Source organism: Temnothorax nylanderi, unplaced genomic scaffold (assembly GCF_030848795.1).
Source record: "Temnothorax nylanderi isolate EJ_2023f unplaced genomic scaffold, tnyl_v1.0 TNYL_tig0048_pilon, whole genome shotgun sequence".
Classification (NCBI taxonomy): Eukaryota; Metazoa; Arthropoda; class Insecta; order Hymenoptera; family Formicidae; genus Temnothorax; species Temnothorax nylanderi.
Window position 1 is genome coordinate 593,420 of NW_027249110.1, and position 18,572 is coordinate 611,991.

Consider the following 18,572-nt stretch of genomic DNA (forward strand, 5'->3'; position numbering starts at 1 on the left):
AAAAGTGCAGAAAATTCACCTAGAAAGAACAGAGTCATTATATCTCGTTGCAACAACCGGTCAGTTCACGAACTGCAATTTTCGAATATTTCTCCATTCGAGGAATTGCGACTTTTCTGCTTCGACGTGATCTACCCGGATTGCAAAAATCATAAATGCAATGACAACCGCCTGCTGCCATCTGCGACTTATCGCGAGTTGAAACGCGAAACTCGTTCGTACCTTTGGTCGAGGCCCGGTCGAGCTCGGTGGGTAAGAACGATTTGCGAACCGCCGACGTCGTTCCCGAGAGCGCCGGGCATCTTCGTGGCCACGTTGGATCCAGGGCGATCCAACGCGATAATTAATAATGGGGTGATTGCGGGTTTAATAATGCGCCACGGTCGATGTCTCGAGGTGCAATGGGACGAAAAAGGGGGCAAAATGGATCGAGAATATAGATGAATCGAGTGGTCGCGCCGGATATCGACGCCATTAATAATGCCAATTAAAACAAGCTGCGCCTATTGACAGATTGACGCGGGTGTTTTCTTCCAGACCATACCGCCATTGCGGGATGAGTTACCTGACCTAGGAGAGAAAGAGAGAGGGGAGCGAGTTATTATTAATCTCCCTTAAAGACCGCACTTTTCTGCCCCTCCACCTTCCCATCGCGTTTGCTAACCCGAGCACCGGGTGGGTTTTTAGACTGATCGGGATACACGTGAGCACCGTATTTATGTCAACAGCATTACAGCATACGTAGGCGGCGCGATATGAAAGATTGTCTCGTTATCTCATAGCATATACCCGCTTCCAGAGTGCGAGTTGGAAGTCACAGAAACAGGTTATGCCGCACGAACACGGCCGCAAATATATCTGTATGTAACAGAATGCCTCCTTTCCCTTGGGCGGCTGATAGGCAGTGATAGGATGTCCAGAATCGGGGGATCTCACACTTCCGGAATGAGACTGTCGCGACTTGAAATTCTTAGCTCTCGCTTTAAAAATGTACTGTTCTTGCTCTTTCTACGATATAATTATAAATATTCGTATGCTAATACTCAATAACTTGCCAATTCATTTTCCACGAAAATGCAAATATGAAGGATATGCTCTAAATCGGACGCGGCCGGTCACCGTGCAATAACGGCTCCAGCGCTTCTAATTTCAGCCCTTCCACGATAGTATGACGAATAGTTGCGTTATCCACGCAAGTCCATGCTCCATGCTTGGGTTTCGGCTTGGTGGGACCAAGAGCTGACGGTTCTCTCACTCTTCGGCTTGGGGGGATAGTAGAGGAGGTACAGGAGGAGGCGCGGAGAAGGTTGAAGGGGGTGGCAGATTGATCCGTCACGGAGCGCGAGCACAATCACCCCCATTAGACATTATGTGCCTCCCGGCCGCACGTACACGCACGCATCACCTTCCGCGTGTATGTACGCGGCATGTGCGTGTGCGCGTGCGAGCGTTACTGTGCCGGCCACCGAAATGTATCCGCTCTATAATCGGGTTCTCTCTGAGTTACGATACTCGTCCCGATCTATCGTGCTGGCCGCCGATGTAGGAACGAGCCCGAATTTGCAGCGGTTTACGCTCGGTCCACGCTTGGAGAGGAAATCGCGACGACGGTCCTCTTTCCGCACGCTACGCGGATCAAGAGAAAATCGACGATACACACAGGACATAGCTCTAGGACACGTGTCGTTCGTCAGTTTCGCTCGTTTCGCCCTCGGGCTCGAGGCACAAGGCACGAGGAGCGCGAAAGCGCGCGCGGCGACACGGCGCGCTGCTCACCATTTCCCGCGACTGCCGAAGCCACCCACGTAGCCCGCCGCTCGTTTGTCATCCGACAAATAGGCTTTCTGCCCGCGCGCGAGAGGAGCCAAGTGCGTGTGCGACACGCGTACACGCTCTCACGCGCGCCTCGTTCATCTCGTACACTCGTAAGATTATTATTATCTTAACGGTCAGGGCCGCGCGCGTCGCCTCCGACGAGCGAGATTCGAGATCCTCGTTCGTTCCGTTTCTTTATTTTTATCTAAACGTTCGAGTACGCTATCGTCGTTTATCTACGTATCATAATCACAATAAGAATGAAACGATACAATATTCATTCATTGCGAATCGTGAATAAAAACAATAATTTAAATGAATATGGATATGATCATGTTACGCACCGCGCGACAATTCAAAGTGTGCGTTATACGTGGCAATATTACTCTTGTCCCGTTCAAAAAAGATACTGTCAGTCTCTTCCTCCATGTGCTTTCGGCACCGATCCTTCGTCGATGCAGTTACGTACGTCGCAAGCAACATCTGGTGTTAAAACCAGAGCGAAGATGCCGCACAGAAGAGCGCTGCGAGAATTCGCATATAAATTAGAGGCTATTCGGAGAATGCGAGGCGGCGAGTAATATGTCGTGCTCGATTAATACTTTCTTTCTGGAGCCGCTTGCTCGGAGCATGTCTATATGTCACATGTAGCACGAAAGCTAGAGACGATAATTCACTTTCTTCGACAAGGAAGCAGTGACTTACAAAAATCATCCGGCATCTTTTATACCCTTTATCGAATAATTTAACTTTGTAGAATTGGAACGATCTACTTTTCATCTATTATTTAACATTATGCCGCGGTACCATCGTTTTTCAAAGCTTTTCTCTTGAGAAGAAAAATGGGTATCGGCGTTCCTACAAAAGATCTTTTTGGTTTAGAAAAGTGAACGCTGTGCCAAGTTGCAAAGGGTAACGGTGAGGGTTGGCTCGACTCGTGCGCGAAGGGTGAAGTACCGGATAGTCAGACAAGAGGGCGAAAGAACGAGAGAAGCAACGGACGAGGTGAGATGAATAAATAAGAGGGTTTTGAAAGGAGCTCGTTGTGGCGCAGAAGGTTATTACGTGGCGTCACGCGATGATGTATCCGCGCTGGTTCAGATTGTCTCCGCGAGATGGGACCACAGACCGTGAAATATGCACCAACCCCCGGGTTAAACCCCCTGGAGGCATACCCGCCCCCGCCCTTATTCACGACCGCATCACCACCTCCAGACGCTGAGGAAGATCGCCACGTCTTTTCGAGGGAGGGTCGAAGCGCGCGGCTGCTGCCTTTCAATCGTTGAATATCTCTATCCTTTTTGCACGCGAGGATTAATAACGATTTTAAATGTTCCACCATTGTAATCAGAGGCATTATTGGCAGAATAAAATGTACATCTTTCAAGATCGGTTCCGTTTCGAATATCTTTTGAAACACTTAAAAATAAAATCATATATCACTCAGTATTACGGAATCTTTTTTAATAAAAGCGTCCTGCGACAAATAAAATATCGCTATGCAACGCGATGCAATATGTCCCCGCGATGATTAACGAGCAAAAGAATTTTTGTCGCGCGACGCATCGAAATCCGAGCGTACGGAGGACCTCTCTCGCTTTGTCGTCGATCGATAGCTTTTAAAATACTCGGCTAAATCGAGATGGGTCCGCGATGCGCGTATAGCGCAGCGTCGAAAAGCAGCGTATCCGGATTGCGTGGCAATAATTTCCATATATGTGAGGCGTAGTGACGGCGCATAGATCACGGACGTCCACCGCGGCACGCGACAACACGTGTCCCGTACTCGCTACATTCAGCTACCACCCCTCGCGCCTAGCTACACTACGAGGGCGAATCCTCCAGGTTTTCCACCCACCGCCACCGCAAGACGACGACGAACCACTCGAGTGCGCCCCCCTTATGCGCGCGACACAACCCTTCTTCCAGCCATCATCGTAACGTTATTCATGCTTAATACGGAGAGCTTCTAGAAATGCAGCTTGCTCGGGAGAAGCGCAAGAATCCAATTTCTCTCCCTATTATTCTACGGTACAAACGCAAATAGTATCTTTTATTTTTGTCGTCTACGTAAGGAAAGAAGAAAATCCAAGTTATTGTATCATGATACGAGTGGACGCTTTAAAGAATGAGTGTGAAATGATTCAGAAAAATATTATAAAAATTTGATTAAATATTTGGTGTAATATAATTCACAAATATAAAGGAAAAAAGACAAAGGAAAAAGTACGTTTGAATGAAGATGATCCATCATTTTTGCAATCGAATCGTCCGATATTATATTACACATTGTCATAAATCTGTCGACGATGCTCGACGCACAATAATAATCGTGTCTCTAAACAAGGGGATAACGAACAGAACGTAATCATATTATGATGCTTTGGCCTTTAGCTCCCGCGGGAGTGTCGGAGGGTTGTGTATTTGACATTTAGCATTTCCCGCGGGAAAGTTGCTTCTTTGTCTGTTGTCAAGGAATCCCATTCTCGTAACATTATCACGTATTTCAGAAAGATAAACGTAATACACATTTACATTAAGATTATCTACAAAAAATTCTCGCGTATTATATTAATTATCTGACTATATATATATATATATATACATATATGCTACGTACAGTCAATTAGCGAATCCTATTAAATTTCACAATATGCTATAAAAATTGATGTTATCATTCAATTGCGATATAATTAATTGAATGAAACATAGTCGGAATATGGAAAAATCTGTTTTTTTTAAGTAATAAAATAGCTGTGTCGCGCCGGCAAAGTCCCGTCGCAGAACGACGAGGATTTATTTCAAGGCGTTGCAATTTCTTTCTGTATCAAGCGGACGCGTCTAACCGGTCTGTCCGGGCGAAAGTAAGAGCTCCTCTTCTTAAGATTAACGATACTTTAGTGCTCTTTTAAAGAGATCGTCCTTCCATACCCGCGTTCCCCGGCAGGAATGCTCAGAATTAACCGCCACCTCAGCCGCCCCCTCTCATTCTCTACGCGTCGCTCTCCCTTCGCCTCGCGCGATCCCCACTTCGTTATTCTCCACCGCCGCACTACCCTCGCAATGGGAGGACCAAAAAAAAAAGAGTAGCAATCGTCGGAACTTGAAAGCAGGGCATTTTATGATGACTACAAAAGTGGTTGCGGCCACCGTTGGGGTGGCAAGAAAGAGGGTGGGCACGGTGCGGTGAAACGAGGGTGAGACGCCACTACCACCACTATTGCTACCCACCGCCACCTCCTTTCCTACATCCTTAACAGGACCAAGCGACGCGACGTAAGGGAGAACGGGTGAGATGGAAGGATCGAGAGAGCGCGGCTACCACTCTCGGCAGAATGGTGGAGACGGCAGGGACTTGAATTGATTGCTTTCATTACGCAAAAAAGTCGCCTTCTCTTTCCCTTCCCGCACGAGCAACCCCTCACCTTACCCTCCGTATTTTTAACTTCTGCCGCGCGACACTGGCGAATAAGTAAGTGCGCTATTTACATCAAATCTTGTGAGTTATCGCCGCCCACCTTTTCTTTCCTCCCGCTATAGTACCGCCATCGGAGGAACTTTGTCGGGGGTAAATTCTTTGTGTAACCGTTACAAGATTATGCGACAATGAAAATGTCCTTTGGATGCTACCGGAGTTAAATCGCGGAGCAGCTTAATCCTTGCGCTCGTAATTTTCAATCAGGATAAGATAGAATCTCTCTTTTCGAAAAGAAATATATATTCGCCGGTAATTTCACCGTAATTTCTGAATCGTAACGAGCGATAAGAACATATATTATCATATGACGTATACCTTAACAATATCGTTAATTTCACAGATGCCCCGTTATAGTTTCGCGAACTCTTCGTTCTTGCACTATGATAAAGGAGATTAATGCGGCGGTCGGTCGCATAGATTAGGAAGGATAGTAGCTCGTCTAGGCACTGATTAGGGACAGCCAAGAGCACGATGCAGCCGCATTACCCCAATGATCGATGCACCCCGTACGGTGACCTCATCTGCATTTGCCCCCGCGTACACCGCAGCGATGCTTCCTACCCTCCGCCGCCTACACCGCAGGGCCTCCGGGTCCACGGTGCGTCCCTATTCGCCTACAAATGCGTCGTCTCAGCGTCGAGCACCGGTGCAATCATGTAGAGGACATATTACCCGTCAACGCGGCCGGAGCCGCTCGTTCGTTCAGGCAAATGATATGCCAAAGCGTAATCTCGAACGAGATCCTCGAGAGATTAGGTTCACCGGCGTAGTAATGACGAATGAAGGGTCCGTGCTCGTGAGGATCACGCGTCAGGTGAAGCAAGAATTTTTGCGAGGGGTGAAAATAAGCATCGGGATCTCTCCAAGGATCCGCCACAAAATACTAGTTTATCATCATGTCGCCTCTATAAGAAAACGTGCACGGCGATGTGAATTAGAGAATTACAAATCCCTGAATAAGTGAATTCTTGTTTGGAAATTATAAATTCTCGTCGCTGAAGTAAGGTTGCTCTTAGAGCAACCAAGAGCTAAAAATAAAAATCTTTCTCACACACACACACGTATGTCTCGAAAGCCGAGTAACTTTGTACGCTCCCGACTTCCCGCGCGAGTTCCGTCGATATTCTCACGAATCGACGATCGAATCGACCGTGTTGCTGCTAGGAAGTTTCGTTTCGCCCGAGTGCGAGTGTCGGTGTCGCGTACACCGGTTGCGCAACGACACCGTTTTGACAAGACACACATGTAAAGTTTCGCGATGTCGGGTATCTAGTGTCAGCGTGCGCAGGGCGAGAGGGCGGAGGAGGCGACGCGGGGATCTGGAAAGGAAGAAAGAGAGAAAGACCTCGCAAAAGAACGCACTCAAATGTAAACCGGACCCTTGTGAGATTCGCGGCCTAACGACGGTCCCACCAACGACGACGATGCCTGACCGCACCTTCCGGGCGATCCGGCCCGATCCATGCGGCTCAGAATAGGGCCCAGTTTCTTCCTTCTCAGCGTAACATTAAGAAAGATACTATACGATCCAGTTGATCATTTTGATGTAAAATTAATCTTTTTAATTTTTACAGATAAAAAGTCTGTCTCTCTCTTTCTTTTTATTTCAGGCTATACGCATATAAACACAACGCTGCACAATTTGATTAAATTTAACATCAAGGTATGTTATAGGTATATGAACAAAATGTAAGCGATTTGACAAATATAAATAATACAGAGATGAGCGGCTCTATTTACGAGCGATAAATGTCGAATAGTTTGTACCATTCGAACTTTTAAGCGTTATAAACTGTAACTCTCTTCCGGCGAATAAGTATCTATATTTCACGATACGTATCATGTCCGAGAATAAGTTCCCAAGGAACGCGTTGCACAGGAGAGGGAGTACGCCGCAGTTCATAAACCAGTAGTATACATCGCGCTCCACCTTCCGCGCTTTAACTTCCCCACCTCGCAATGTGTAGATTGCAAAGCCCTTTTCTCCCTCGGCCACCTTTGCTGTCCCGCGGCAGAGTCCGTGAGCGGTATCCACGGTATTTGTCTCCACGTAATCAGTCTCGTAATTAATCGCGGCGATGCATGCCGCGGGACGTCGCGCGATACGCTCCAAGAGCGTTAACCCTTTCAGTGCTAAGTTATTGTAACGCCATAATACAAATAGGATCGCATACAATTGTATACAAAACATCGTGCTCAAGCAATCTTTACAAACTAAACCGAAATATCTCTAATATAATAGTCTCCACTACCTCCATGTTTTAGTGAATTGTTGGTGATGACAAATCGATGACGAAGAGATTGCCGTGAAAGGTGTAGAAGAATAATTTCGTACGTGAAAAATAAAAAAAGACTAATTGCTGAACAAAACTCGATTTGAAGTTGGAAATTCGAAGAAATAGATTCCCGCTGAAGGAGAGACAATCAAATAATTTCACGCAATATTGGCAGTATACCAGCCGACCAGCATTAATTTTTAAATATATTTGGCTGCGTGGCTTCGTCTGGCCGCCATTGTTCTTTTCTGACCCTTCATCTCCAAAATGTGACGATAAATAAGTTTATAGCCATTCGATATCCTTGAATTGCTCTTTGCGTACAGAAGGATCGATAAAATGAATAAATTATAACAATACGAGAGGAAGAAGAATTAAATAGAAACAATCGAAGAGGGAAACTATCAGAAGAACAATTCTTCTGATACATGAAAATCGTACGAGATCCAGAGACTTCAATTGTTATGAAAATTCATTTGTCGACAAATCGACAAATACGTTTTGTTCACCCTTGCTTCGCGTACTTCTCCCATTCTTTCCCTTTCCTTCAATTTCTCTTTCATCGATCAGCGATCAAAACGCCGTGATCCATTCCGCAGAATGAAATGCCACACGTCGCAGAAGCGGCCGTACGGTGGAGAGAAACCGGGGCGGGTAACTTTTAAATAAATAAAATCGATAGGGCGCGACATCCGAGGGAGTCCAAGAGGTACGACCTCTTCTCTCCCGGAGAAGAGGGACACTCTCATGAATAAGCAGTGCTCACAGGGGTGTGCGCCGCGTGATTTCGCGCGGGACTGTTGGCGGTAGACCAGCCGGCGAGCGTTTATTTCGCGCTCGCCTTCGTCTCTCTTCCATCCCGAGATCCACCGTCCTCCGCCACTCTCCTGCCTCCCCGCACCCGTCATCCGAGGGTCCCATACTCGTTCCCGCCGAGGTCGCCGCGATGCCAATAACGAGGTTATCCCGCGCGACGCCGCCGCCGTTTCCGTAGAAACCCCTCGTCGCAGGGTGCTCTCCCACCCGGCGGTTACATCGCGCCGACCAATCGGGCCCGGCTGGATGCTGATCGAGGGATGCAAAAGGCGGAGTCGAGCGCGGCGTGGGGATGAAAGCTCGCCGCCGCGAGGCGGGGGTCGAAAAGCTGTCCGAAGTCACGTGTGTCCGTCGGCAGAAGCCACCTTCGTACTCCTCGACGTCGTCGGCCCGGTTTTGCCGTGGCGGCACGGCTCGCGTCGCTTCTTCGGGAGCACGAAAACAACCGCGGCAGCTGATAACGATAACGACCAACGGACGTGAACGAGACTTGTTTCCCTTCTTTCCGCATACCGCGAAGCCATTAAGAATTTCGCGCCTGGACGGAGAGCGTTTGGCGTTTCGTTTGTCGCCAAGCTCGACGTCCCGCGCGTATCTCGGATTCGACCAACCGGTTCACTATCGCGCCTGTCTATCGCTTGTCAATAATTCACGGGATGAATGTTGTATTGAATAACGCGACATATTCTGTAATGCCGTCTTGAGAAAATCCACATCTCAGCGTGTTCAGCGGATCGAATACAGTGATAAGCGTTGACTACCTACTGAAACGTTGGACATGTTAAATTCTCACCTTTGTGTCGTCGGCGAGACGTATGACTACTTGGATGCAGTGAGCTGGATTGGTGATTGTGACGAACGATAACAGCAGTGCATGTCGTATGTGTATATCATATCTCGAGTGTACCTGTAACATACAAGTTCGTCGTTGATATTTCATACTTTTCACATACCGCGTACTTAAGGACTATGTGCAATATGTCTCCTAGGAAGAGTCGAAAACATTACATAAAGCGCGCGTGAAAACTCTCGCACGTGAGATTTGAACGGACACTGGGATCTTTGACCGCTCATGTGGACAATGTTGTGAATGGTACTCCGCGACATTTGTGAACGTGCGAGTTGTAGGTCAGATTTGATTTTTCGACGGTGCAGCGAGACACTCGGCACTTGATTCTCGAAGATGAAGCGACGGCCGACCGGGTATCCGCAGCCACCCGTCGTCCGCCACAAAGACGCTCCTGATGACAGTCATTGTATCGCATCACCATAGACCGACCCACTTCGTTCCCGTAAAAAAGAGACGAAAGCCACTTCTGGAAATCTGTGAGAGGTCTTTATCGGCGGTCAATAGGACCGCCCGTCCTTCGGATGCATTTGATACATTACATATAAAATCTGCTCCGCTCCGGGAGAAGCAGGCAGCTGGATTCCCGATGGCCGTCGGGCCTGGAAGTGCCGCGATGGACCTCAGCACTACTCTGAGTAGTGCCTACCGATATAATCAAAACATGATGGAATATTACACTTGTAAGATATTTAACTCCACAAATATTTTTTAAACGTCTCGCTAGAAAGTATAGGCCTCTTTTTATTTTCTTCTCTTCTTCACCGTCATAACTAGCACGACTGAATAATTTATCCGAGTCTGCTTATATTCGCGCGTGATATACGTATATTTCAAATTGGATTATAATATCAAAATTTATCGTTACAATGTTATTGTCTTACACAATTCTTCTTTTATCTTGTTAGACTATTGATATATCGCGAATATACTCGATAGCGACGATAAATTTCAATCGTCACGATTCTATTTTGTTCGCTAATTCTCAGCTCACGTTAACAAGTATTTGCGGCCGGTGGCAACCATAACGGCATGATTTTAATAGATATTCTAGATATAAATGGATCTAACCTTGCGATCGGAGACTTTTTCTTCATACGAGGAGTTTTTTCGTTGCTTTCAATTTACCGTCTATTCTTTACATTGTATATTTCTTCTAACGCGACTCGAAGCTGCGCATAAGTTCGATGTAAATGCGATTATCAGCGGATGTCGATAACTAATGCAAGAAGAACCGCGAAACGCGACATTCTCGCGTGTAAAACGATTCTCTCGGGATCACACGATTTCTCTTGGAGTTCGCCGACGGAGCATCGATTAAATAGAGCAAACAAGATGAAAGGATCAGAAAAGAGTCGCGAATCCACGGTATCGGTGGGTAAACGAGAGTGCGAAAACAAGAAATCCAGTGGCCTTCGATCGTTAACTGAGCCGTAGCGGTACCGGTACCGACGAAAAACTAAACCGCAATCATTGTAGCTGACGATCTGCGTAGGAGCTATTCGCAAAAACCTTGAAACTCTCTCTTCCCTTGAATTTGTAAAAAAAGAAATGTTGCGCATCCGACAGTTTCTATAATAATGTGTTTGGTCCATCTCTTTGTAAAAAATTATTAATCAAATGATTATAATTTGTCTATTAAGAAATGATTTCTCGCATAACTTTGTCTAGAGCATTACGTAAAAATAACAAGTTCGCCGATCCGCAAGCATTTCCACTCAATCCTCAGTCGGACCGTATTAATTAGTTCGAGCGTCATTTTAAAGTTGTAGCAATCAAAATCACCGTACGTTCCGTTTATGAGCGCGCAGCTGGTCCGTTAAATCTAATGGAATGCTAATAACTATGCAACATTAACAGGAATGACGGCAATCACTGATCGGCCACGTGTTGTAAAATTATCTATAACGAACCGTGTGCTTTTTACAACTCGAGAAATTTAAGAATACAACATTTTTATTCATCATAATATATTATCTCATATATTACGTTGTGTCATTATTCACTAGTAGTCTGTCAATGAGAAAATCTAATCAAATCATTATTATCAATGACATGAACGTGCTTTTCAATTACGGCATAACTGTTCTGATTACAATAGCGAAATTCTAAGGCATCGCACGCTATACCGATGAATTACACTTGTACGCGTATTTTTCTAGCCAACAGGTAATAAAGTCCGTCGTATTCAGGCGTGCCGGCAATACATAACGCCAAGGCGTAATGTAATACGGGAACAAAGCAGCGCGATGCTGGAGAAATATCGAGTGACTACACGGGAATCTATATCAAAGTTCTTGGCTTCCAATATACACACGTACCGAATCGCCGATCGTGTATCACTAGGGCTCATTTTATTGGCTCTGGAATTCTCCTGGATCGGTCCTCCATTCCGCTAGCACACAAATGTAGAACGGAGTTCTGTATAAGTTTCATCGCATATGTGTGCAATCAAATATTTCCACCGTATACAAAGTTTAGATTCTCTTAATAGACATCTCTAAATTCGAAAGAGCTAATCTACATATTTTGTAAAATTGATAAATTATAATTAATGCGTCTTAAATAATTTCATTCCTTTAAAAACGCGTCAATATTCGCATAAATGTTTTTTCTTATCATTGTAAATATCATTTCTCTGAAGAAATCGGCTTTGATGAGATCTGAGAGACAACGCAAACCGGATTGAGTTATCTCAATTCAGACCGCGACGAGATTTCAAGGATATGGTTAGCGCGGCAGTAGCCATTGAGACATGGGCACGTCGCGTAATGAAAATGTAATGGCGACTCAGCCGATGGGGATCGTATTTGCCCGGAAGTAGTCCGCAGCAGCTCGGCGCACAGCCAGGTCATCTTATTTTGCATCGACGTTTTTATATCAGCGGCTCCAATTGCTTAGAATTGATTAGGAAAAACACTATTGGATTTCTCTCTCCGATTGTCAATCGAAACGGTGATAAAATCATAAATCCAATTTTATGGAATCACTAACTTGGATATAGCTCGAAATTGCGTGCGAGTCATTGATTGACGATCGTGAACGCATCCTATCGAATCTTCATCGAGTAAGAGATTTCTATTTCTATTGAAACACTTCGAAGCAAATAAAACGAAAAGTAACGAACGTCATCAATCTTCTTCAGGCTAGTCAAAATCGAAAGCTTGTTTTGGTTTTTCGTTACCACGATAGTTTCTAGCAAATCCCGCAATTTTTTATATAACTAGTAATACTTATATTCCCAGATATAAAGAAAAAGTTGCGACATATAGACAATATAAGAGAAACGTAATTACGTAGGACGAGACGTTGCATCTCTCGATTCGACGTATCCCAGAAGTGCGGAACGGCACGGAGCGACGGCAATAAGCTCCAGTAATATGGTGGCCAGTTCCAGCGACGGCAGCAAAATTCGTAGCAGTAGCAATAGCAGTAGCGAGCGGCAGCTAGCCGATTCGGGGGTGGTCCAGGCCGGACTCAGAGCCCTCGTATAGCTGTGGTCAGCAGGCGTGACGGCGTGTGTGCGCGTAGGGTAGTCATGGTGCTTTCGCTCTGGCAATGCCACCATGATCCCAGCAACTATCCCCCTGACTACCGGCCGCGCCGCGGGGATGCGACCATAAACGCGAGAGCGAATTGATTTGCGACCGGAAAGCGCGTATCGTTTCCAGTAATGATCGCGGAGACCTCATTGTCTTCGTGCGACGGCGAGATCATCGAGTGAACGATACGATATACGGTCAAACGGCAAAAAAATGTCGTGGTTCACGCCTCATAGATCGCGGTGTTACCGTAATTACGAAACCCCTCGGATGGAAATGCGAACGCGCGCGCGATGTCGGTGGCGATGACTCGTTGTCACATGTTTAATTTATTCCTTCGAATTGACTTCCTTTGAATTGACGAACGGAAAAAATGTCGAAAATCGTAATTAGATGATAATTGTAATCAGAAAACTTGAAAGTATATGAATAACAACAATTCCTGAATTTATTATTTGCTCATTCCGATATAAGAATGTATTTGTCGGAACAAGTGTCAAGCAGAACAAATATTCAGCTAGGCTGCCATAAGAGCGATAGCGGCCAACTTAACTCATTGTCGTCGAGGGTTCATCGGAAACAACGATGATCATCGAATCATCGGTGCACTGGCACGAATAGGGAGACATATGTCGCGACGCAGAACCCTCCATTACGATATTGGCTCGAACTTATCGCATTAGGCAGCTTTAACGCGCGAAAATGAAGCCTGCGAATGCGGCGGCATAGAACAGACACGAGTGGCAGCGGGGTGTAAACTATAATAATGAAATAATAATGAATGCTCTCGCAACATTGACCCTGGAATATTTCTCGATGTTACGAAAATGATGAACCGGCAGAAATATTAAAGTTTGCGTTTTGTTCCCGACGCGTTCGATCTATCGCGCGCTTTATTATGTCACTACGACTATTAGAGATACCATATATTTATACAGATGTCAAATATAAAAGTAAATATGTGTGTGTGTGTGTGTGTGTGTGTGTGTGTGTGTGTAATAAATCATTATTTTTAAACAAACAAAGCGTGTGAGACAAGTCGCTCTCTCAACAGAAAATCTCGTCGGCGAACGGTACGACATTCTTTCACGGAATCTGTCAAGTGGAATAATTCCGTAGCGATAGACCGCTCGAGACAGAAGATTTACATTGGCGTTTGCGATCCGTTCTGCCAGCTTCCTTTAACGATCGTGGATCTAGCACGCGCGTGAAGCCTAATTCACACGCAAATCGCATTTAACACCGTGATTTCACGGTGGATCGTTCATGGCTGATATATTAACCTTTTGAATTCGTGCCCGGCACTATCACAGCTTTTGAAACCGAGACAGTATAGACGATATTGAGGCGGCTTACGTGTTTTTGCTATACAATACCAATATAGCATATTTCTTCTAATATAAACGTTATAATGCTCGGATTTACTACCAAGTTCAAAGAGTTGAGTCTTAGTCGACTAATGCATTATCGATCCACATTTTTCCAGGTCATGGCGGAGTCAACCAACTCGGCGGCGTCTTTGTGAACGGAAGGCCCCTACCGGATGTAGTCAGGCAGAGGATCGTCGAGCTAGCGCACAGCGGCGTCCGACCGTGCGACATTTCGAGACAACTCAGGGTATCTCATGGCTGTGTATCCAAGATACTGTCGAGGTGAGTGCCGCACTCTTTTCGTATCCGTTACAACCGCAGCCTCCCACCGAATACCGAATACCTTCCAGGACAGCGCGCAAGATGGGCGAAATTGTTAATCTGAATGCGCGAATAAATCAAATCTCACGTAAAGATTAAAATTAAATCTCTGAAACGTGACTTATTTATTTGAACGGTGTAAGTATTCCGTGAGCAATTAACTGAGACGTATCAGAAATGTATAATTGTATCTGAAAATCGCATTTGCCAAGTTCGGAGAGCGGATAACGAGCAAACAACGTCGCCGAAGGGCAAGTGATTTATGAGGGAATCAAGTTTGTCTTGCCAAATGCCACGCCGCAATTTCCGCGCCGCGAAGTGGCCAAGGTCGTTCGAATCGCGGATAGAAAGAGAGAAGATGAGAAGGCAAAAAACGCGCGCGCGGGAGAAAGAGAGACTGCTCTTCCCGAAGCAATTTAATTAAAGACGCTGTTAGAATCGCGAAACGAACGAATCCGAGGGATGAACAGAGAGACGACGAAGCCGGAAGGAAGGAACCAGTCCTCATACCCTCGCGACGCGGGGGTGCTCGACGATATGCGGTTTCCATGTTTTTTCCACCCTCCAGACCCCCGCTCCGCTATATAACGGGTGGCCTCGTGCCGCTTTGATGGTCCGAACGTCATTCGCGTCCCCCGACTGAATATCATTGTCATATACGCGCTCTTTCATGAATCCCGCATAATAAAGGCCGACTGGATTATTTACTGCCACGACTAAAGTTACCATTTCCTCTTCTTTTCTTCGGCGCGGACCCCTTTTCGAGCGAGGATCGAGTCACAGAAACGAGATTTCGTCATTAACAATGTGAATGTCGCGCGCGATCCATCGGTTGAATTTCACTTGTGCGTCAAAATATGAGAGAGCAAATTTCGAACAATTTAAATCTTGGATTTCAGCACCGAAGGATCCGGAAGTAATGTCACGAGTACCGAAGGGTAATAACGCAATCTCGTTAACAGTCCGATACAAGCGCTATGGTTTTCGAGTACCACGCGCTGCTAAATTTAAACGTAGACAGTGGAGAACTTAGTGCTAATTCTATCTAAATACATAGTTCTTCCGTGTGGGGTGTGCGGATGTGACTTTATGACCCGAAAATACAGTGAAAACATAGGGCCTGTCGACGACGACGACGACGACGACGACGACGACGACGACGACGACGACGACGACGACGACGATACCGACGTGACATCGTTAACACCGACGCAAGCAGTTTATGCAGTCACGCGTCGCTGATAGAACGAGAATGCCGCGCGTCGTGATGCCTCGTTCGCCGAATCTAAGCGAAACCGGATACCGGGATTTTTTCGACTTTAGGCGAGGGTTCGTAAAATCGTTGACGAAGACGGCGTTGAAAAGTCCGATGCCGGTGACCCCATGAAATCGAGTCGTTCCCCGTTTGCTCGGAAAACCTTTTCTGACTGCCGCGTCGGAGATATACAAAGTGCTCTTCTTCTTTAGGGTTACATTCGAAAGAAGAAACGCGAGAGGGATCGTAGTCTTGTTGTTTTTTGTGTCACGCTCGTGAATCTGCTTCTATATTCTAGATGCATCGTGGATTCTGGGGACTATGTAAAATGTTATGATTCTCGAGTCCTGCAAAACATCTTTTACTAGCGTGCAAATGTGACGATACGTCTTTTCTCGCTCGTGTCGTGACGTTACGCAAATGTACGTTTTATTAACTTCTCATTCAATTAGCGATTGAATAATTAATATTTTTCTATAACCTATTCTATTATTACGATTATACAATGCATTTCTTGCGTCAACGCTACACTTTTGATGTTAACGTGAAAATCAGCACGAGGCATTGTGGCCTCGTAATGAAGGGCGTAAATAATGCCATTTTTTCACGGAGGTGGTACTTTCGATTTCGCGCAAGACTGTTTCGAATCCATTTAAATCTGTATTAATACAGCAAGGGTGAGTAACACGCCGACGATGGCAAGGCAATTTGAAAAATCGCGCGATCTAATGGCCATTTCACGGTGGAGGCGGAATAAAGGGGACGAAATATTAACGGGTGAGCATTGCCATGTGGGCTTGAAATAGGGTTTTACACCAGATATGATCGCAATAATTTCGTAGGGATGGCGAGACCCAGGTCTGTTCAAGGCTATCCGATTGTATAATACTCTTTCAGCTGTAGATTTACGATCAAATGTTTTGTTTCGACAATACAATAAAATAGCAATCGATAGATCGATGCAATCTGACAGTTATAATAACAAAATATTCAAAAATAGTAACATATTTCCCAAAGAGTGATATCATTCATTCTATGATAATAGAAATACGTTATAGTTTTAATTAAAAAATTTTCATCCTTCTACAACAATCAAAATTCGTACAAAGGATCAGGTTGTCGCAAAGGACTATAATTCGACTCAACAATCCGAAACCCATTTTTCCTGTAACATGCAACGCAAAAAACTTGTTACGACGTTTTTATTCGCGCAAATATTTTTTACCGAAAAATGCAGAGGTCTAATACTGGAGCGTGTTCATGTTCCGCAGTACACGCACAAAGGTACACGCGCGCACACAAAATTGGCCAGATATCCAGCCGGTATGAGTCGACGCCGACACTGATGTCGATGCCGACGCCGACGCTGACGCCGACGCCGGCGGCGTACCCACATCCATCAAGGCGGCCCACAAGCGAACCATTATTGCGGGCCATTCGGCGTAATTGAATTTAAGCACGAGCGAAGATATTATTTAACTAATTAGGCACAAAGGGCGCGTTCACGGCGGGCCAATCGCGATTGCCCATCTCGCGCGCATATATACGCACCCCGCCGGTGGGAGGCCCGGCGGAAGAGGAACGAATGAGAGAACGAGAGGGACGAAGAGAGGTCCAAAGAGCAGAGAGAGGGAGGCAACAGCGGGAGGCCAGAAGCCGTTTGTTTTAAAACAGCCGGTCGTTGACGCGCCGCTGGACGGCGATTCGTTATTCCGACGTTGGCCGCCCACCGCGGGAAAAACGTTCGTTCCTCTCTCTTTTTCCCCTCTCGACCTCCCATGTTCCGTGATAGAGCAAAAGAGAGAAAGAGAGAGAAAGACAAACTGCGAACTTTGGCAACCGATCTCTTGTCGGCATCGCGCTTTCAAGTGCAGTTTAAGACCGATCAAAAGATTTCTTCCTTCCGCGTGTTGTGATTATTTCATAAGATAAAACTAATTGTAATGTTACGTGAATTTTATTTTGTAGGTATTATGAGACCGGTAGTTTCAAAGCCGGTGTCATAGGAGGCTCCAAGCCGAAAGTAGCAACGCCGCCAGTTGTCGACGCGATTGCTAATTACAAGAGGGACAATCCGACCATGTTCGCGTGGGAGATCAGGGACAGATTGCTGGCCGAAGGCATTTGCTCGCAGGACAACGTGCCATCCGTCTCTTCCATCAATCGGTGAGTCGATGTTAATGCTCCGACAATTTTTCTAGTATAAAGACACGTTTTATGAAGAAATGTCACTTCATCTCACTAATTGCCGGTGGAAGACAACAGATTACGTCGTTCCCAGTGATTACCCGAAGAATCGCGACATATGTTTCAACCGATCACCGGCGATAGGGACGCGATCAGCTATTCGCGCGCGCGCGCGGGCGCGGAGTGTTCGACGAGAGCGCACCCTCGTATGTGCATCGAGATAAGTACGCATCCGGCCCGTCACCCCGATCCTATTGACCTTTCGCAGGTTCCTTCGGGACCGGGCCGATTAATTCAAGTGTTTTTGCGTCGCCCGACGATGCGGCGGGCCAACGGAACACGAGTACCCTAGGATGTTGTAGGGCCGCCCTTACGAGAGCGAGAGCGAGAGCGAGGGGGAGTGAGCTCCCGCGGGACAGCATTACAGCGTATCAGCACCGCACAAACTGAACGACTCGATCCCCTTTCGACCAACTGAAAAGCTACAAGGGTACACTGCGGGAAAAGGAATGCGTGGGTAGGTAGGTAGGTAGGACAGGAAGGGACGGAGAGAAGCGACCGAGAGAAGGATACACCGGGGTACCATTGATCGGCTCGCATATGTCCCGAGATTTAATCAGTCACTACTTAAGACCTTATCTCCCGCTTAGTTTACAAGGGCCAGG

General features: G+C 46.2%; 1 protein-coding gene and 1 long non-coding RNA gene across 8 annotated transcripts in view; one reads left to right on the forward strand and one right to left on the reverse strand.

The window, feature by feature from the left end:
• LOC139772342 (uncharacterized) overlaps positions 1-18,572 on the reverse strand; it is a 149,771-nt gene that overhangs the window by 92,814 nt on the left and 38,385 nt on the right. Inside the window, exon 2 of the long non-coding RNA XR_011718110.1 lies at positions 9,179-9,292. This is a non-coding gene — a long non-coding RNA (uncharacterized lncRNA). The remainder of the gene's footprint in view (positions 1-9,178; positions 9,293-18,572) is intronic.
• Sv (paired box protein shaven) overlaps positions 1-18,572 on the forward strand; it is a 120,567-nt gene that overhangs the window by 77,191 nt on the left and 24,804 nt on the right. For 6 of the 7 annotated variants that reach the window (XM_071705946.1, XM_071705947.1, XM_071705949.1 and 3 more), the window contains exons 1-3: positions 9,286-9,915; positions 14,261-14,426; positions 17,689-17,886. In XM_071705946.1, the coding sequence (XP_071562047.1) occupies positions 9,630-9,915; positions 14,261-14,426; positions 17,689-17,886 (650 nt within the window). In that variant the 5' untranslated portion in view covers positions 9,286-9,629. Of the gene's footprint in view, positions 1-9,285; positions 9,916-14,260; positions 14,427-17,688; positions 17,887-18,572 lie in introns of those variants that run through there. The other variant, XM_071705948.1, reaches the window with a different exon arrangement.